This window comes from Babylonia areolata, chromosome 7 (assembly GCF_041734735.1).
Source record: "Babylonia areolata isolate BAREFJ2019XMU chromosome 7, ASM4173473v1, whole genome shotgun sequence".
Lineage (NCBI taxonomy): Eukaryota > Metazoa > Mollusca > Gastropoda > Neogastropoda > Buccinidae > Babylonia > Babylonia areolata.
In genome coordinates, this window is record NC_134882.1 from 34,348,066 (window position 1) to 34,361,530 (window position 13,465).

Genomic DNA, 13,465 nt, shown 5'->3' on the forward strand with positions numbered 1-13,465 from the left:
CAGCAAAATCAATAACACCACTTAAAAAGTACACAGAGATATGCAAAAGTTGTAATTTTGGTTTGAAACCACACTGCTCTTGTTTTTCCAAGTTTCAGCAGTTACAGTGGAAACAATGTGGATCCTCCACTATATATCAACACAACAGCCATGACTTCAAAGGATGTTGCGTGATGGGGGAATCTCAACCTCTCCACTTTCCCCCTGCAAATGAAACCCCCAAAGAAAGACATCACAAACTGTTTAGATTACACTTTCTGAAAATGGTTTAAAAAATAAAACAGAAAAAAAGCAAGGGTACTGCATTTGCAAGTTGCCAATGCACACAATAAGTTGACTGAACTTGTGGCATAAAACACAATCCACATCATCACTACAACACGCAACAAACTTCACTACAAGAACAAACATGAAACAAAACAAGAAAAAACTATGAAAACAAAGCTCCCCAAATTCAAATAAACAAAAGGAACAAACAAAACAAGAAAAAAAAAAAGGAAACAAAAGAAACAGTGCTTTAACAAAAACCAAATAACATTATATAACGTGTTGGTGCAATAATCAAATAAGCATCATTGCTACTATATCCACCAATACAAAAACAAGCAACAGTAACAAACGTGTTAGTAAATAACAAAATAAAAACATTTCTAACAGATCCATATATCAACAGCAAAATCAATACAATTTCAAAACAATTCAGTTACAAATAACAAAATCAGCACAGACTGTAATAAACTCATTTCTTGAATAAGAAAGTAAACAATAATTTCTAATAAATGTGTTCTGTGACAAAATAATTTCAAAATTATTTCTCATAAATCCAATTAGTATATGACAAAATTAATGTCAATCCTGTTAAGTTCATCAACTGTATATCGTTAGTCTCTAGAATAATCTATTTTCTAAAATGAAAAATAAAAACAAATCAAGGGAAAGAAAACCAAAACAAACCAAAATCAATCAATATGAACACAACAAAAAGCTCTAAAACTCTAAACCATTCTGCACACATTGTCTCATCACTCGTAAAACAACAGCACCACTCCAAAACACATTCCATGTCAACAAGAACAAATCATTAATAACATATCACATCAATGGTGGAATGGTACAATTTGCTGAACTGTTTCTGTAGTATTTTCAGTTTGAAATATTGTTTGTCATTTTTGCATCTTATGCATTCGCTCTGCTTTGCACCCACTTCAGTGACCTTGAGGGAAATATTTCTGTTTTGATCTCTCTCTCTCTCTCTCTCTCTCTTTGGTTTAAATCACTTCTACAGCAAGAATTATATTAATCAACGTTAACCACTGACAAACTCAGAACAGCATTCATCAAATTCAGACTTGGTACTGACCACTTGAAAGCATTTTGTGACAACTTTTTGGATATGACATGTCCATTCTGTCACAAAACTGAAGATAACCTGGATCTTATAGTGCACCGTAAAGATTATAAACTGACAAGAGACAAATATTTAGTTAACCATATATATGTCAACTGTCAAGGCAATGCGTTGAATAAATGGCAGTTTTGTAACAAAGCCACAAGCATTTTAAGAGACGTAGCACTGAATAACTTCTATTCACCAGTTAAACATGGAGAAGGCTATATCACTGCCTGTTTATACTTTTCTGTTATTTTTCTTTTCAATCTACATTTACAGGCTAGAGGCCCAAACATTAGAATATGTGAATCTTGTGAATCTTTCTCTCTCTAAACTGAAGCAGTGAAGGGCACTCTGTGATATACACTTCTGTCCTATTCTATCTTCAGCATCCTGATGAAGACTGAACTGTGCAGATACAGTAATGAACAACATTGAAACTCGCAGAACCAATCATCCTTTGCAGAATCCTAGAGATTTTGCTTGCTAGTCTTTGGACTCCCTCTCAGGGTCTTTGACAGGTGCAGGCTGAACAGAGGAGATTTTACATTGGAGGGAAGGGAACTATGCATTTTATCTTCTCATGTCAAATACCTACCTTATGCAGGTAATCTGACAATACATGGCTACTGCGCTGTTACCCTCTTCCAAGCTCCTATTCTCCAAACGACATGCTAATCTGATGCTATGCTTTTACATCTCTGACCATAATGTGTTCAATCTGCAGCTAAAAAGGCAGCTATATTGTTTTCAGAGGCGGTATATGCTGGTTATGCGTACTGATTTTTTCTTCAAAATAATGTTTATAAATCTGAAATGCATGGCATCAGCATTTAAGCCAGAACTAATTTCAGCGAACATATCAAAATCCGATCTTGGGTAAAATAGAAGAAATGATTAGCCATGAACATTGTTAAAAACAAAACAGAACATGATTTAAACTATACACAGGTATGCAGATCTTCATACCTGGTGTTTTCGATGCTTATTTGTCTGATATCAACAACAGGGTGATAAGTGCAAAGCTACTCAAACAAAATGTAATGTTCAGTTTATCATTCTCTACAGCTGCTAAAAACTGATTTTATCATTGAACAACTGACTGAAAAAACAACAACAAAAAAACAAAACAAAACAGCCTTCAACTTTCTCAGTATGATTCACTAATTTGTGCAACAGACTGATTCAGGAACCTGTGCATTTTGTTAGCCATAACTGATTGAAACAGGAACCTGTATATTTTGAAATCATAACTGACAGAAACAGGAAACCTGTAGAGTTTGTTAGTCACAATTGACGGAAACAGGAACATGTATAATTTGTTAGCCAAAACTGACAGATACAGGAACCTGTATATTTTGAAGCCCTTGCTGACTGATAGAAGAACCTGCATATTTTGTTAACCATAATTGACTGAAACAAGAACCTGTATCATCTGTTAGCCAAACCTGCAACAGAACCTGTTTTTTTTTGTTTGTTTTTTAAAGTCACAGCTGACTGAAAGTGGAACCTATATATTTTGGTCACAAGTGACTGAAAGTGGAACATGTTTATTCTGAAGCCCTAACTGACTGATACAGGAACCTGTATGTCTTTAGCCACAGCTGACTGAAACAGGAACCTGTATATTTTTAGCCATAGCTGACTGAAACAGGAACCTGTATATCTTTAGCCATAGCTGACTGAAACAGGAACCTGTTTATTTTTAGCCATAGCTGACTGAAACAGGAACCTGTATATTTTTAGTCATAGCTGACTGAAACAGGAACCTGTATAATTTGTTAGCTATAACTGACTGAAAGAGGAACCTGTATATTTTGTTAGCTATAACTGACTGAAAGAGGAACCTGTATATTTTGTTAGCTGTAACAACTTGTGCAGAAGAGTGGGGCAGAGTGGTGTGGAGGGGAGGGGTTATGATCACAGATCCAAACAAGAACCAAACGCTTCATGCTCAGCAGAAAGCGAGTCCTGCAAATTCAACAAGCGAAACCCTGCAGAAATTCAAAACTCTAGGAATACAAAACTCAAGAAACAAAACATACGCTGTAATCGCAATCTCCTGAGGTGATCTGGAAATTAAAACAATACACAAAACAGCCTGTAATTCTGCCCTTCAGGGAAACTGTTGTTCTTAGTCTACAAGCTGAAAGGATGACACCAAAAAAGGGGTTAAAGAAACACACACACACACACATACACACATAAAGTCCATAAATCAAGAAATCAGGAAAATTCAATTCAATTCTGAAAGTTGAAAAATATGAGAAAGCAGCTGACTTCGAAAACTTTTTTTTTTTTTTTTTTTAATCTGACTGTTCAAAGACAAAGATGACACTCTGACAGTCAAATTTCCTACATGTGAACCAAGCTAAAATTAAAAGAAAAAAAAAGAGAGATAAAAAGAGGGAGAGACACAGACATACAGATAGAAAAAGAGAGGGGCTGAGACAGCGAGGATGGAATGGAGCAAGAAAATGTTTACAATACAGTTTTTAAATAACTGCATGAAGTTTCAGCAAAGGTAGTAGACAGGCAGATACAGATAATTTCTATATAAACAGCACATATGAGAAACCATGCATAATGCTTAGAAACTTAGTATGAATGCTGAACAAGATGAGATGACAGCCAATGACAGAAAGATCACCACAGACAGGCATATAAATCAGAATAAAAGATAAATTTCCACAGAAAAGCATACAGACAGAAACACCAGAGCACTCACACACACACACAGACTTAAAAAAGAAAAAAAAGAAAACAGATCTGACCTGAACTTTTAAGATGTTTCTACAGGTTAGAAAATCATACACAGCACCAATAGTGGGATAGAAAGAGAAGTAATATTCCTTCTCTGGGCATTTTTTAAGGGTGTTGAAAATGGATTGACACTCTTAGCAATCAAAAATCACACTGCATGACCACACTTTCAACTGTACCAAAGTTTGTCTCATGCCTGCACAAACACACACACACACACACACACACACATGCACAACAAACACACAAGCTAACAAACATACAAATCCAAACACACATATGCACACACTGGGGCATACACATTCGAATGCCTGCACATGAGGGCATGTGCACATCCATCCACATTCACACACACACACACACAGACACACACACACCTGCACGCACTTAAACACTAACACACACTAAAACACAGGCAACTGTACACACAGGACAATGATATTCTCCCCTACTAAAAAAGCTTCTAAACAAATATCTTATAACAGTAAAAGAATTATTTGAAGTTTACTGGTACAGTCTCTGGTCTTGGTGGCACAAACTGGATGAAATACAACACTTCCAAACTCTTTCCCATTACACTGGCATTCATCAAGGCAAACCATTCACCCAGATTCATAAAGTGAACAGTACATTGAAGGATTTACATGACATTTAAATGAACCAACTAATACCCCCACTTTTAAACAGATGGTTACAACTTTACAATTTAAAACCGTGTGCTCTAGGCAATACAGACATCTACTGAGAGACATGCAAATGCATCTACCAATTTCATAATCATACACACACTTACGATAGGAATAAATACTCAATACAAAATCTAGTCAGAATGCCTGGCTCTGGCATAGCTGCAAAGACACACTAAGCATTCTGTGGCTCACCCCCAACACACAATACACAATATGATGGATTCAAGCTGAACTATTCATAGAAAGTGCACTGCCTCACAGTAATGTGTTTTAACAGAGGCTGGAAATATGTGTGCATGGACAACAATCATTGTGCATATGTATTATGGTCGCAAAATAAACCCATGAAAGACAAGCTAGTCAATGTGATTGTGTCCACTGTGATTGAAAAGGGCAGTGCTGGGTCTGGGGAAATCCTTGTGGTCAGACAAAATTGTCACTTTCTGATCACAGGCCTAAGGAAACACACAACTTTTGAAAAGAAATGTATTGAGCAGGCAGGTCTACTGGAGAAAAGCTTTACACTGCAACAGTGTGCATATTTGCAACTGCTGTGCATGTCTAGCCTACAAAAATTTATGTATGTGTGCACACTGGCAGACTTACAATGACACAGCCAATCACCATAATGATTTTCATGAGACAAGCATTCTAGCTGGTAGATTATTAATGGATTTAATCAAAAGATGTGTCTTTAAAAAAAAAAAAAAAAAAAAAAAAAAAAAAAAAAAAAAAAACACCAGGCAAGAGCAAAATGAAATGTTTGATTTTTTTTTTTTTTAGCTAAAAACTGCAACACATTTATGTATGCAAGCACGCTCGCGCGCACACACACACACACACACACACAGAAACACAAGCACACATACACACTCACCATCAACAAAGATAACAGTTGATCTGATTAATTTGTGCTCCTCCTCACTTTAGCAAACAATAAAAATCATCACACACACACAAGCCAGAAAGTGAATAGATGAGGCAGAAAATGTCATCAACGTGTTGAACGGAACACCCTGTGGAATCTGGTATCTCTGTGACCAAAATGTTAACAGCAGTTATGATTAACACTTGTCATTGAGATCATTTCTCAGTTCACCATACAGGCACAGTCAGGCACTGGGCAAGGTAACAGAAGGGGAAAAACAAATACTCCAAAGAGAGCTGTGCAATCAACAATTCTATGGCAAAGAAGTCATCGCACAAACTTACGTGCTCTGCCCTGCGAAGAGCTTGTCAAGCTGTCGTCTCACCACAAAGTGTTCCCATAGATGTGATCAAACAAAAACCTATGCTTTTCACAGCCTTTTCCAGACAAAAAAACCGGACTGAATAAAAAATGTGTCTGCTTGTCTGCTTCACTGCTAATGAAACATTGGTGGGTATCCTGCTATCCACATTCACTTTTCAATTGTATGTTTCTAAATGCATTAAGCTCTTTGTTGAATGGTACTGGTCAAGGGTTTATCATCATTCACAGACTTTTCCACACCCTGAAGGGCAAAATCTTTTTCCAAGATTTTTTTCCCCAGCCTAGGAAATGGTTATCTCATTTTCTCAAAGCTTTTCCAGACTTCCCTGATCCGTACTTTTGGTTGCCAAGATGAACAGGAATGTTTACATGTCAGCAAGTACCTATGCAAGTCTCGTTTGCTTTCACCTCAATATCTTCGCCGTGTTTTGTATCATTCTAAATCTGTGAATATACCTCAGTGCTCAGTCTCAAGTTCATACCAAATTTCTTTCCTGTTTCAAATCCCCTCCCCCCACACCCAACCCTCGCTTGTTTCACTGGCTGATCAAACTGAGAAGGAGGTGAATGAGGTGAACTGTCAAAGGCAAGGTGTCATTTTCAATTGTGGAAAAATGTTATTCTCATTATCTTCGTCAACACTAACTTCTTAAAGAGGAATCATTATCATTATTATAAAAAAAACAACAACAAACAAACAAACACAAAAACACAAGAAAGCAAAAAAAAACAACAATAACATCACTAACCATCCCACAGTAATCAAAGGATAAATCAGTACAATGACAAATAAAGTAACAAAGTATTCCAACAACACACTGACAAAGTGACCACATGCACACTTACATTCATAAAGACAAGAAAGATTTTCAAAATGTTAAAAGGCTTCCGATTTAGTATGTTAATCCATCACCAAGATAAAAACTCAAAATATTATGAAAGAAAACACAGCGCCATGTGTAGCAGCCCAGCTAAAACAGCGACAGTGAGACACAAGCCATGGGAACAGTAGTAGCAGCACAGCAGCACAAAGGTTTACATCTAACCCACCTGCACTGGCAGCACTAGAGCTGCCATGTGAGACACTAGCAGTACGCGATCGGTAGTTACTCAGCTGGGCAACCAGTTCTTTGGCACAAAAGTTACAGCAACACAAAAAGAGTTATACGCATTGCATGGGGGGGAAAGGAACAAAAACAAAGTCATGATGCAAAACCAGCTACATATATTCAACTCATCATCATCATCATCGTCACTGTCATCATCATTACCAGACAGTTCTGGTGCATAATCTGGGCTTGAAGGAGGAATTTTCCTTTTCTCTCTCTCACACAAGCACACATACACACACATACATGTAATCCTAAACATAATCTACATGTAATCCTAAACATAATCTTACACAGAAACTGACACTATCATATGGACATATCCTTTGGAAACTGAAGCAAGTAATAGTAACATCACTCTCCACTTTTCCTTTGTTGCCTCATTCAATAAATCTGCTCCACCATTTGCTTCTTTACTGCTTTCCATTTCAGTCCCACTGCCTTGCTTGAAGAATTCACTTCAGCATTTACTTCATTTCTATACTTAACCATCTCCATCCCATCTTTATCTTCATCTCATCCCAAGTTCCATCCATTTCAGATTCTGATGAATTGGTGTATCAATATGAGGATGGTTCAAATGTTCAACATTCATTCATTGTAAACTGCTTATCAAGCTGCTTTTTAAGTTTTTTATTTTTGTTTTATTCTGCAAACACACACACATACAGATACATACATACACACACACACATAAACACCCTCTCTCTCTCTCTCTCTCTCACACACACACACACACACACACACAGATGCATAGAGAGTCAAGGACTGCTATGAAGTTTATAGCGGTTTAATAATTATATTCTGTTATTACCATTGTTTTTGTTATTACTATTATCATCATGTAATCTGCTATTCAAGACATCAGCCAGCAGACCAATCTGTTATTTACAACTGGCACAGGTTTATCTTCTTTGCTAACATTTTATTGTGCTAGTCTAACTTCTTTAAGCACAATTCTTGTCTAAAAAAAAAAATCTACCAAGTGCAGTTAGGTCTTCACCCATGTTTGTTCAGAGTTTTCATACATTGTAAACCTTCAAACTGCCAAGCGGTCAAGTTCAAACAGGGGTCAACCATAACTGATCTTGCCTTTCTACTGCTGGGCATGATTATGCCATCTGTCTTTCAAAGACAAAACAAGACAAAACACGATCAAAACCACCTTACAAACACAGAATACACATAAATACAGTTGTGCTATGACTGTTCATTATTCAATTATATTTTTCAGGCCCCCCTCACTCACCCCCCTATTTTCAGTGCATTTTGAAGCAGGCTCCTCAGTGAAATCACATCTTGGAATGTCAAAACTGACAGCATTTGTCTAAAATAAAACTCCAAGGCTGAAGCCCTGTTGGAAATGAATTCATCAAAGTTAAATGGAACTATGTATGTGGTTATGAGGTTGAAACTGGGGTAAAAAGTCGCGGCTTATAGACCGAACTTTACGGTAACCACCAGTCCAATTGTCCAGGACAACCAAACCTTCCAGAAGCGCTCTCTCCACTTATCCTTTGGGCAACCAGGTTTTGATCGTATCAGTGAAAAGGTGACTGATTTTTGTTTTGTTTTGATTTTCTTTTTATCTACTTGTCTCCAGGACAGCTAAAAATTTTCAGCCCTTTCACTTGAACTCAATGACGAACAATGTGACAACACTGTAATCATGACAGACATTATCAAAACTATGGTATTTGTTAACAACAAGATTTCCACGCTAGGCCAGGTACACCCTGAACAGAGCCCACCTCACCCAACAATCTTGTCACCCCGGGCAGTTTGGCAAGTGTTGCAACTGACCCCTTAAGTTCACACTCAAAGCCACTGACTATGTGCATGCATGAGCTGAAAAACTGCCTAGTGTCAGTGATTATGTTCAAACTGCTCACACAATTAATCAAAATGAAACAATGCTACGGGGATCACTACTTAAATAAAACCATCAAGCAATTATAAACTGACTAGAATGAAACTTAGTTGTGATTAATATGAGTTCATCTACTTAAATGCAAAGTCACTGTCGCAACCAGCAGACACAAACAAGGAACCACAGATGCACATACCTATATATAGAAATACAGATGCACACACACATACACAAACACATACAGAAATACAGATGAACTTACACACACACACACACACACACACACACACACACACTCCTATATACACCAAAGAATATGACCACAATAGAAAAAAAAGCAACCATACACTGAGACCTTAAATTAGTCATACAGTAAAACAACAAACAAGAAAAACTGTTAGCATCAATGCTAGTTTATGAGGGGTGGTATGAGAAAATGAATAATAGAAAAATGGTTAACAGAGAAATGAATGTAATTTTATCATTTAAAGCCCTCCTAACTGGCACACTTGTGCAGGAAACACACACACACACACACACACACACACACAATTCATAACCACTGCATGTTGGGTTCTCCTGGCATGTGTTCTATAAAAATGCCAATGTTAAACACCAGAGTGTCTAACACATATGCAGACAGACAAATATATACATACAACAGCAAAAAATGTGTGTGTGCTCAAGCACACACACACATACACACACCATTCTACTGCACAAACTCATTTGTACATATGAGTCAATGTGACCATAACGTCAAAACTATCCCCAAACCAGAAATCTGTGAAAATGTGCAAAACAAGTGTATCATTACATTTTAACCAATGTTTGTGGGCCTTCCACCAATGCAAAAGTTGAGTACTGAACCACAGTTGTTTTGAAAAACAACACAAACCAAACACATCTGTTAACACGTTTCCTTCGCCTTGAGTGAAAAAATACCGAAAAAGAAGAAAAACTCCCCACTGCTACGTAGCCTTACAGTTCTGCCCTAGAGAAAACCCTCCTCATGCCATACAATGCAACAGACAACTTAATAACCTCCAAAAAACATTCATTCACTGACAGAGTATACACACATGACCAACACCTTGAAAGACCAGACAGACCCTCAAGACACACACATACGGAGAAAGCTGTTTACACTGAGGAAACCACTGTCAGATAGGATACTTTCCAAAGCACCTGCGCACACACACACACTCACCTGGGATCTGATCGGCGTCGATCTGGATGGACCGTGACCTCCGCACGATGCCGCTCACCGCCTGACCAATGGCGCCACGGCTGGCCCGACGAGCACGGCGAGACTGCGACAACAGACGGGGCCGGTGGCTGATCGGAGAGATCAGGTTGTGAATGAAGTCCATCACATTCAGCTCACCTGGAAAGTTGTGGTGCAGGGTTAAAGTTCTGTCATTCCTTCAGCGTGGCTCAAGGCCTGGTTACACACAACACACACACAAGCACTGTCTTCAGGAATCCCTAATACTCTTGTCTTGCTATCTGCTGGCTATTAAAAGGCGTTCTTTTACACTTTTTCATGTATCTGTTTGGTTTGTATTATTGTTGTTTTTTTTGTGTGTGTCCAAAACTATGCATTACAGCATCTCTGTTGTAAACTGTTTCAACTGTGTATAGCATACATGAAAACACCCTTCACTAAGGAGATGCAAGAAAAGATGATTTGTTCTCTGCTCTCAGACAGTTGCGAACTAAAAAGACTTCTCAGCCACTCTTTAAACGTCACCTGGATGCAACTGCCAACGGTGTGTTGGGAAGCCTGTCTGAGACAGTGTGCGTAGATCTACAGAGATCTACAAATAACACAGGCAACTGTAAGCAATGTACAAGCCTACCTCTTCCAACGTGTCGAAGTTGTGCTGTGAAGATTCCACATAATGCAAACATGTGCATTGGATCTTATTATTCTCCAATACAATTTACACCAGTCAGTGTGCACATGCTGGTTTCTGGGTTTTGGGGGAGGAGGAATTCTGGTTCATTTAATGTCCCTGTACATTTTCTGGTGGTCACAGATATCTAGTTAAGAGTATCAGTTTTAACATTTGAATGCTATCATTCAAAAATGAATAAATAAATAAATAAACAAATACATGTGCGCTAATCAGATGCTTTCAGTGGCTGACACATAAAATGTGTTGGAGGAAATCTGAGCATGCAATACAACAAAAACATGAGTGGAAACAATCAAACAATGTTGTTTTGTGCTTTTTTAGTTTAATCTTTTTTTCTTTTTTTTTTTTTTTTTTTTACAGCATTACAGAGAGTAACACAGCAAATATGTTTTGAGGTTATTTTTGTTTCAAAGGAAAACTCAGTTGCTTTGTATGAATGGTTTGGACTAAACCCCGACTGAAAGAAAGTTTTGGTATCACCACTGAAGCAGTCTGTCAAATTTTGCTTTAAATCAATGAAAACAAAAAACCCTGGAGTAGTCTTAAGTTGGCTTGTCTTTATTAGCTTAGCTTTGTGACTGATGAGGAACTAAGAGAGAGAGAGAGAGAGAGAGGAGAGAAAGTGTGTATGTGTGTGTGTTTGTGTGTGTGTGTGTATGTGAATGATGGAAGGAATTCTGATTAATGTCCTGTCAAATAAACCGGTGATTGTAGACATCTAACTGTGTGTGTGTGTGTGTGCGTGTGCATGTGGGTGTGTGTGAGACAGACACAAAGACAGAGAGAGAGAGAGAGAGAGAGTGTGCATGTGTGTGTGCATGCATGTGCGTGAGTGCACAGGAACTCTGTGTGTGCATATATATGTGTGTGAGTGTGCGCATGTATGCCTGCATGCATGCATTTGTGTGTAAGTGTGTTCTTACATGCGTGCGGCATACATGCATGCACGGGCACACAGAAACACAATACAGGAACAGGGTCTTTCCCACAACTCACTCTGGTCGGGGTCGTCCTGATCCTTCAGAAAGTCCAGCTGGGTGATACAGGATGTCGTGAGGAAATCACTCAGCCGCCCCATGTGCACACTGCAAACAGAGAGAGAGAGAGAGAATGCCATCATGACAAGCAGGAATGGACACACTGTCCTGGAAACTTCCTATTCTCCCTGGGAGCAGGAGAGGAGGGTCACAGACACGTTTCTCTAACAACTCAAACATACTACCGCATGCATCAATGTAACTTTTGTACCAAGCAGATTAACTCGACATTTTAACTAAAACACATTGTAACATAAATGCTAAACATTTGCAATAAACAACTGGCAGGAAGAATTAAGGACTGTTGAAATGTTTAATTTTAACAGTCAAATTCTGGATCTAAGATTGTTGATAATGTCGATTTGTTGCAAAATAAGTAATGAGTCCCATGCAAAAAGCATTATCTGAATAAAATTTAGCAGCTTCCTTAAGCTCCATTCAGTGGAATGTTATCGGTAACTGTTGATAAATGCACAATCTTGATGGTGAATATTTATCAAAGGAAGATGCTCTGCGATACCTTTAACGACAAAACAATCACAAGGGTGAATGAAGACTGCAAGACCCTCACACTGTAAAACACAACAATCTTGTATGCCTTCAGTCATATTTTAAAATGTAATGCTTTACTTTTAGTTGAGTGACATTTTTTTTCTTTTTTTTTTTTAATATTCCCAAATTATATTCAAACTGATGTCCAACTGCCTGGTAGTTTCTCTCCTGATGGCAGATGTTTGCACCCATGTTAACTTTCATGCTACGCTGAAATTCCTGTTTTAACTTATAAAGATATTATTACTGATTTTAATCAGTGTGTCAGTATGTAAGATAAAAATGCCAAGTCTTCTGAATAAGAAGTAAAAGTATAATAGTAACCTGACTCTGGAAACATTTTTTGGCTTGTTTTCATTTTTTTGTGCCCTTCCCAGAAGTGGAATTATATTATGAATAGAATGTGTGGATAGAACTGATTTATTTCCTTCTTTAAACTAAAATTGGTGTGGACAGACAACATATTTCCACAGAAAATAAATTTGTTAAAGTTTACCTTGGGCACACACACGCACGTACACAACTGAAACACAGGGTTATTACATATACTGAGGTTGTGTGTGAACACACACATGAGCAATAAACCAGCCTCCCCTCCACTCCCAAAGGAGTCATACCGTGTTCCACTGATGTAGCCACTCTGCAGTTTCTTGATGGTGGTGATCAGAGCGTTCGGCAGATTGCGAGAGTTGTCTGCAAGCATGAAAGGCTTCATCATCCACACATCCCAAAAACCTGTGCTCACACATGACATTCTCCACCTTCATGCTTAACACTTTTGTCATCATTTTTCCTTCTTCACTTTTTCTCTGTCTTATCAATCCAATCTGATCATAAAGGTAGCAGCATATTCAAGTACTGACAGCATGAACTGCTTGTAT

At 38.0% G+C, this 13,465-nt stretch overlaps 1 protein-coding gene across 5 annotated transcripts in view; it reads right to left on the reverse strand.

Moving 5' to 3' along the window:
- The window catches only part of LOC143283990 (putative phosphorylase b kinase regulatory subunit alpha), an 89,767-nt gene that overhangs the window by 41,596 nt on the left and 34,706 nt on the right, over positions 1 to 13,465 (reverse strand). For 3 of the 5 annotated variants that reach the window (XM_076590495.1, XM_076590496.1, XM_076590494.1), the window contains exons 15-18: positions 13,202 to 13,277; positions 11,992 to 12,080; positions 10,284 to 10,460; positions 7,145 to 7,222 (exon numbers count right to left, since the gene is read on the reverse strand). In XM_076590495.1, coding sequence (XP_076446610.1) covers positions 7,145 to 7,222; positions 10,284 to 10,460; positions 11,992 to 12,080; positions 13,202 to 13,277 — 420 coding nt within the window. Of the gene's footprint in view, positions 1 to 3,435; positions 3,463 to 7,144; positions 7,223 to 10,283; positions 10,461 to 11,991; positions 12,081 to 13,201; positions 13,278 to 13,465 lie in introns of all 5 variants that reach the window. The other 2 variants (XM_076590497.1, XM_076590499.1) reach the window with 2 other exon arrangements.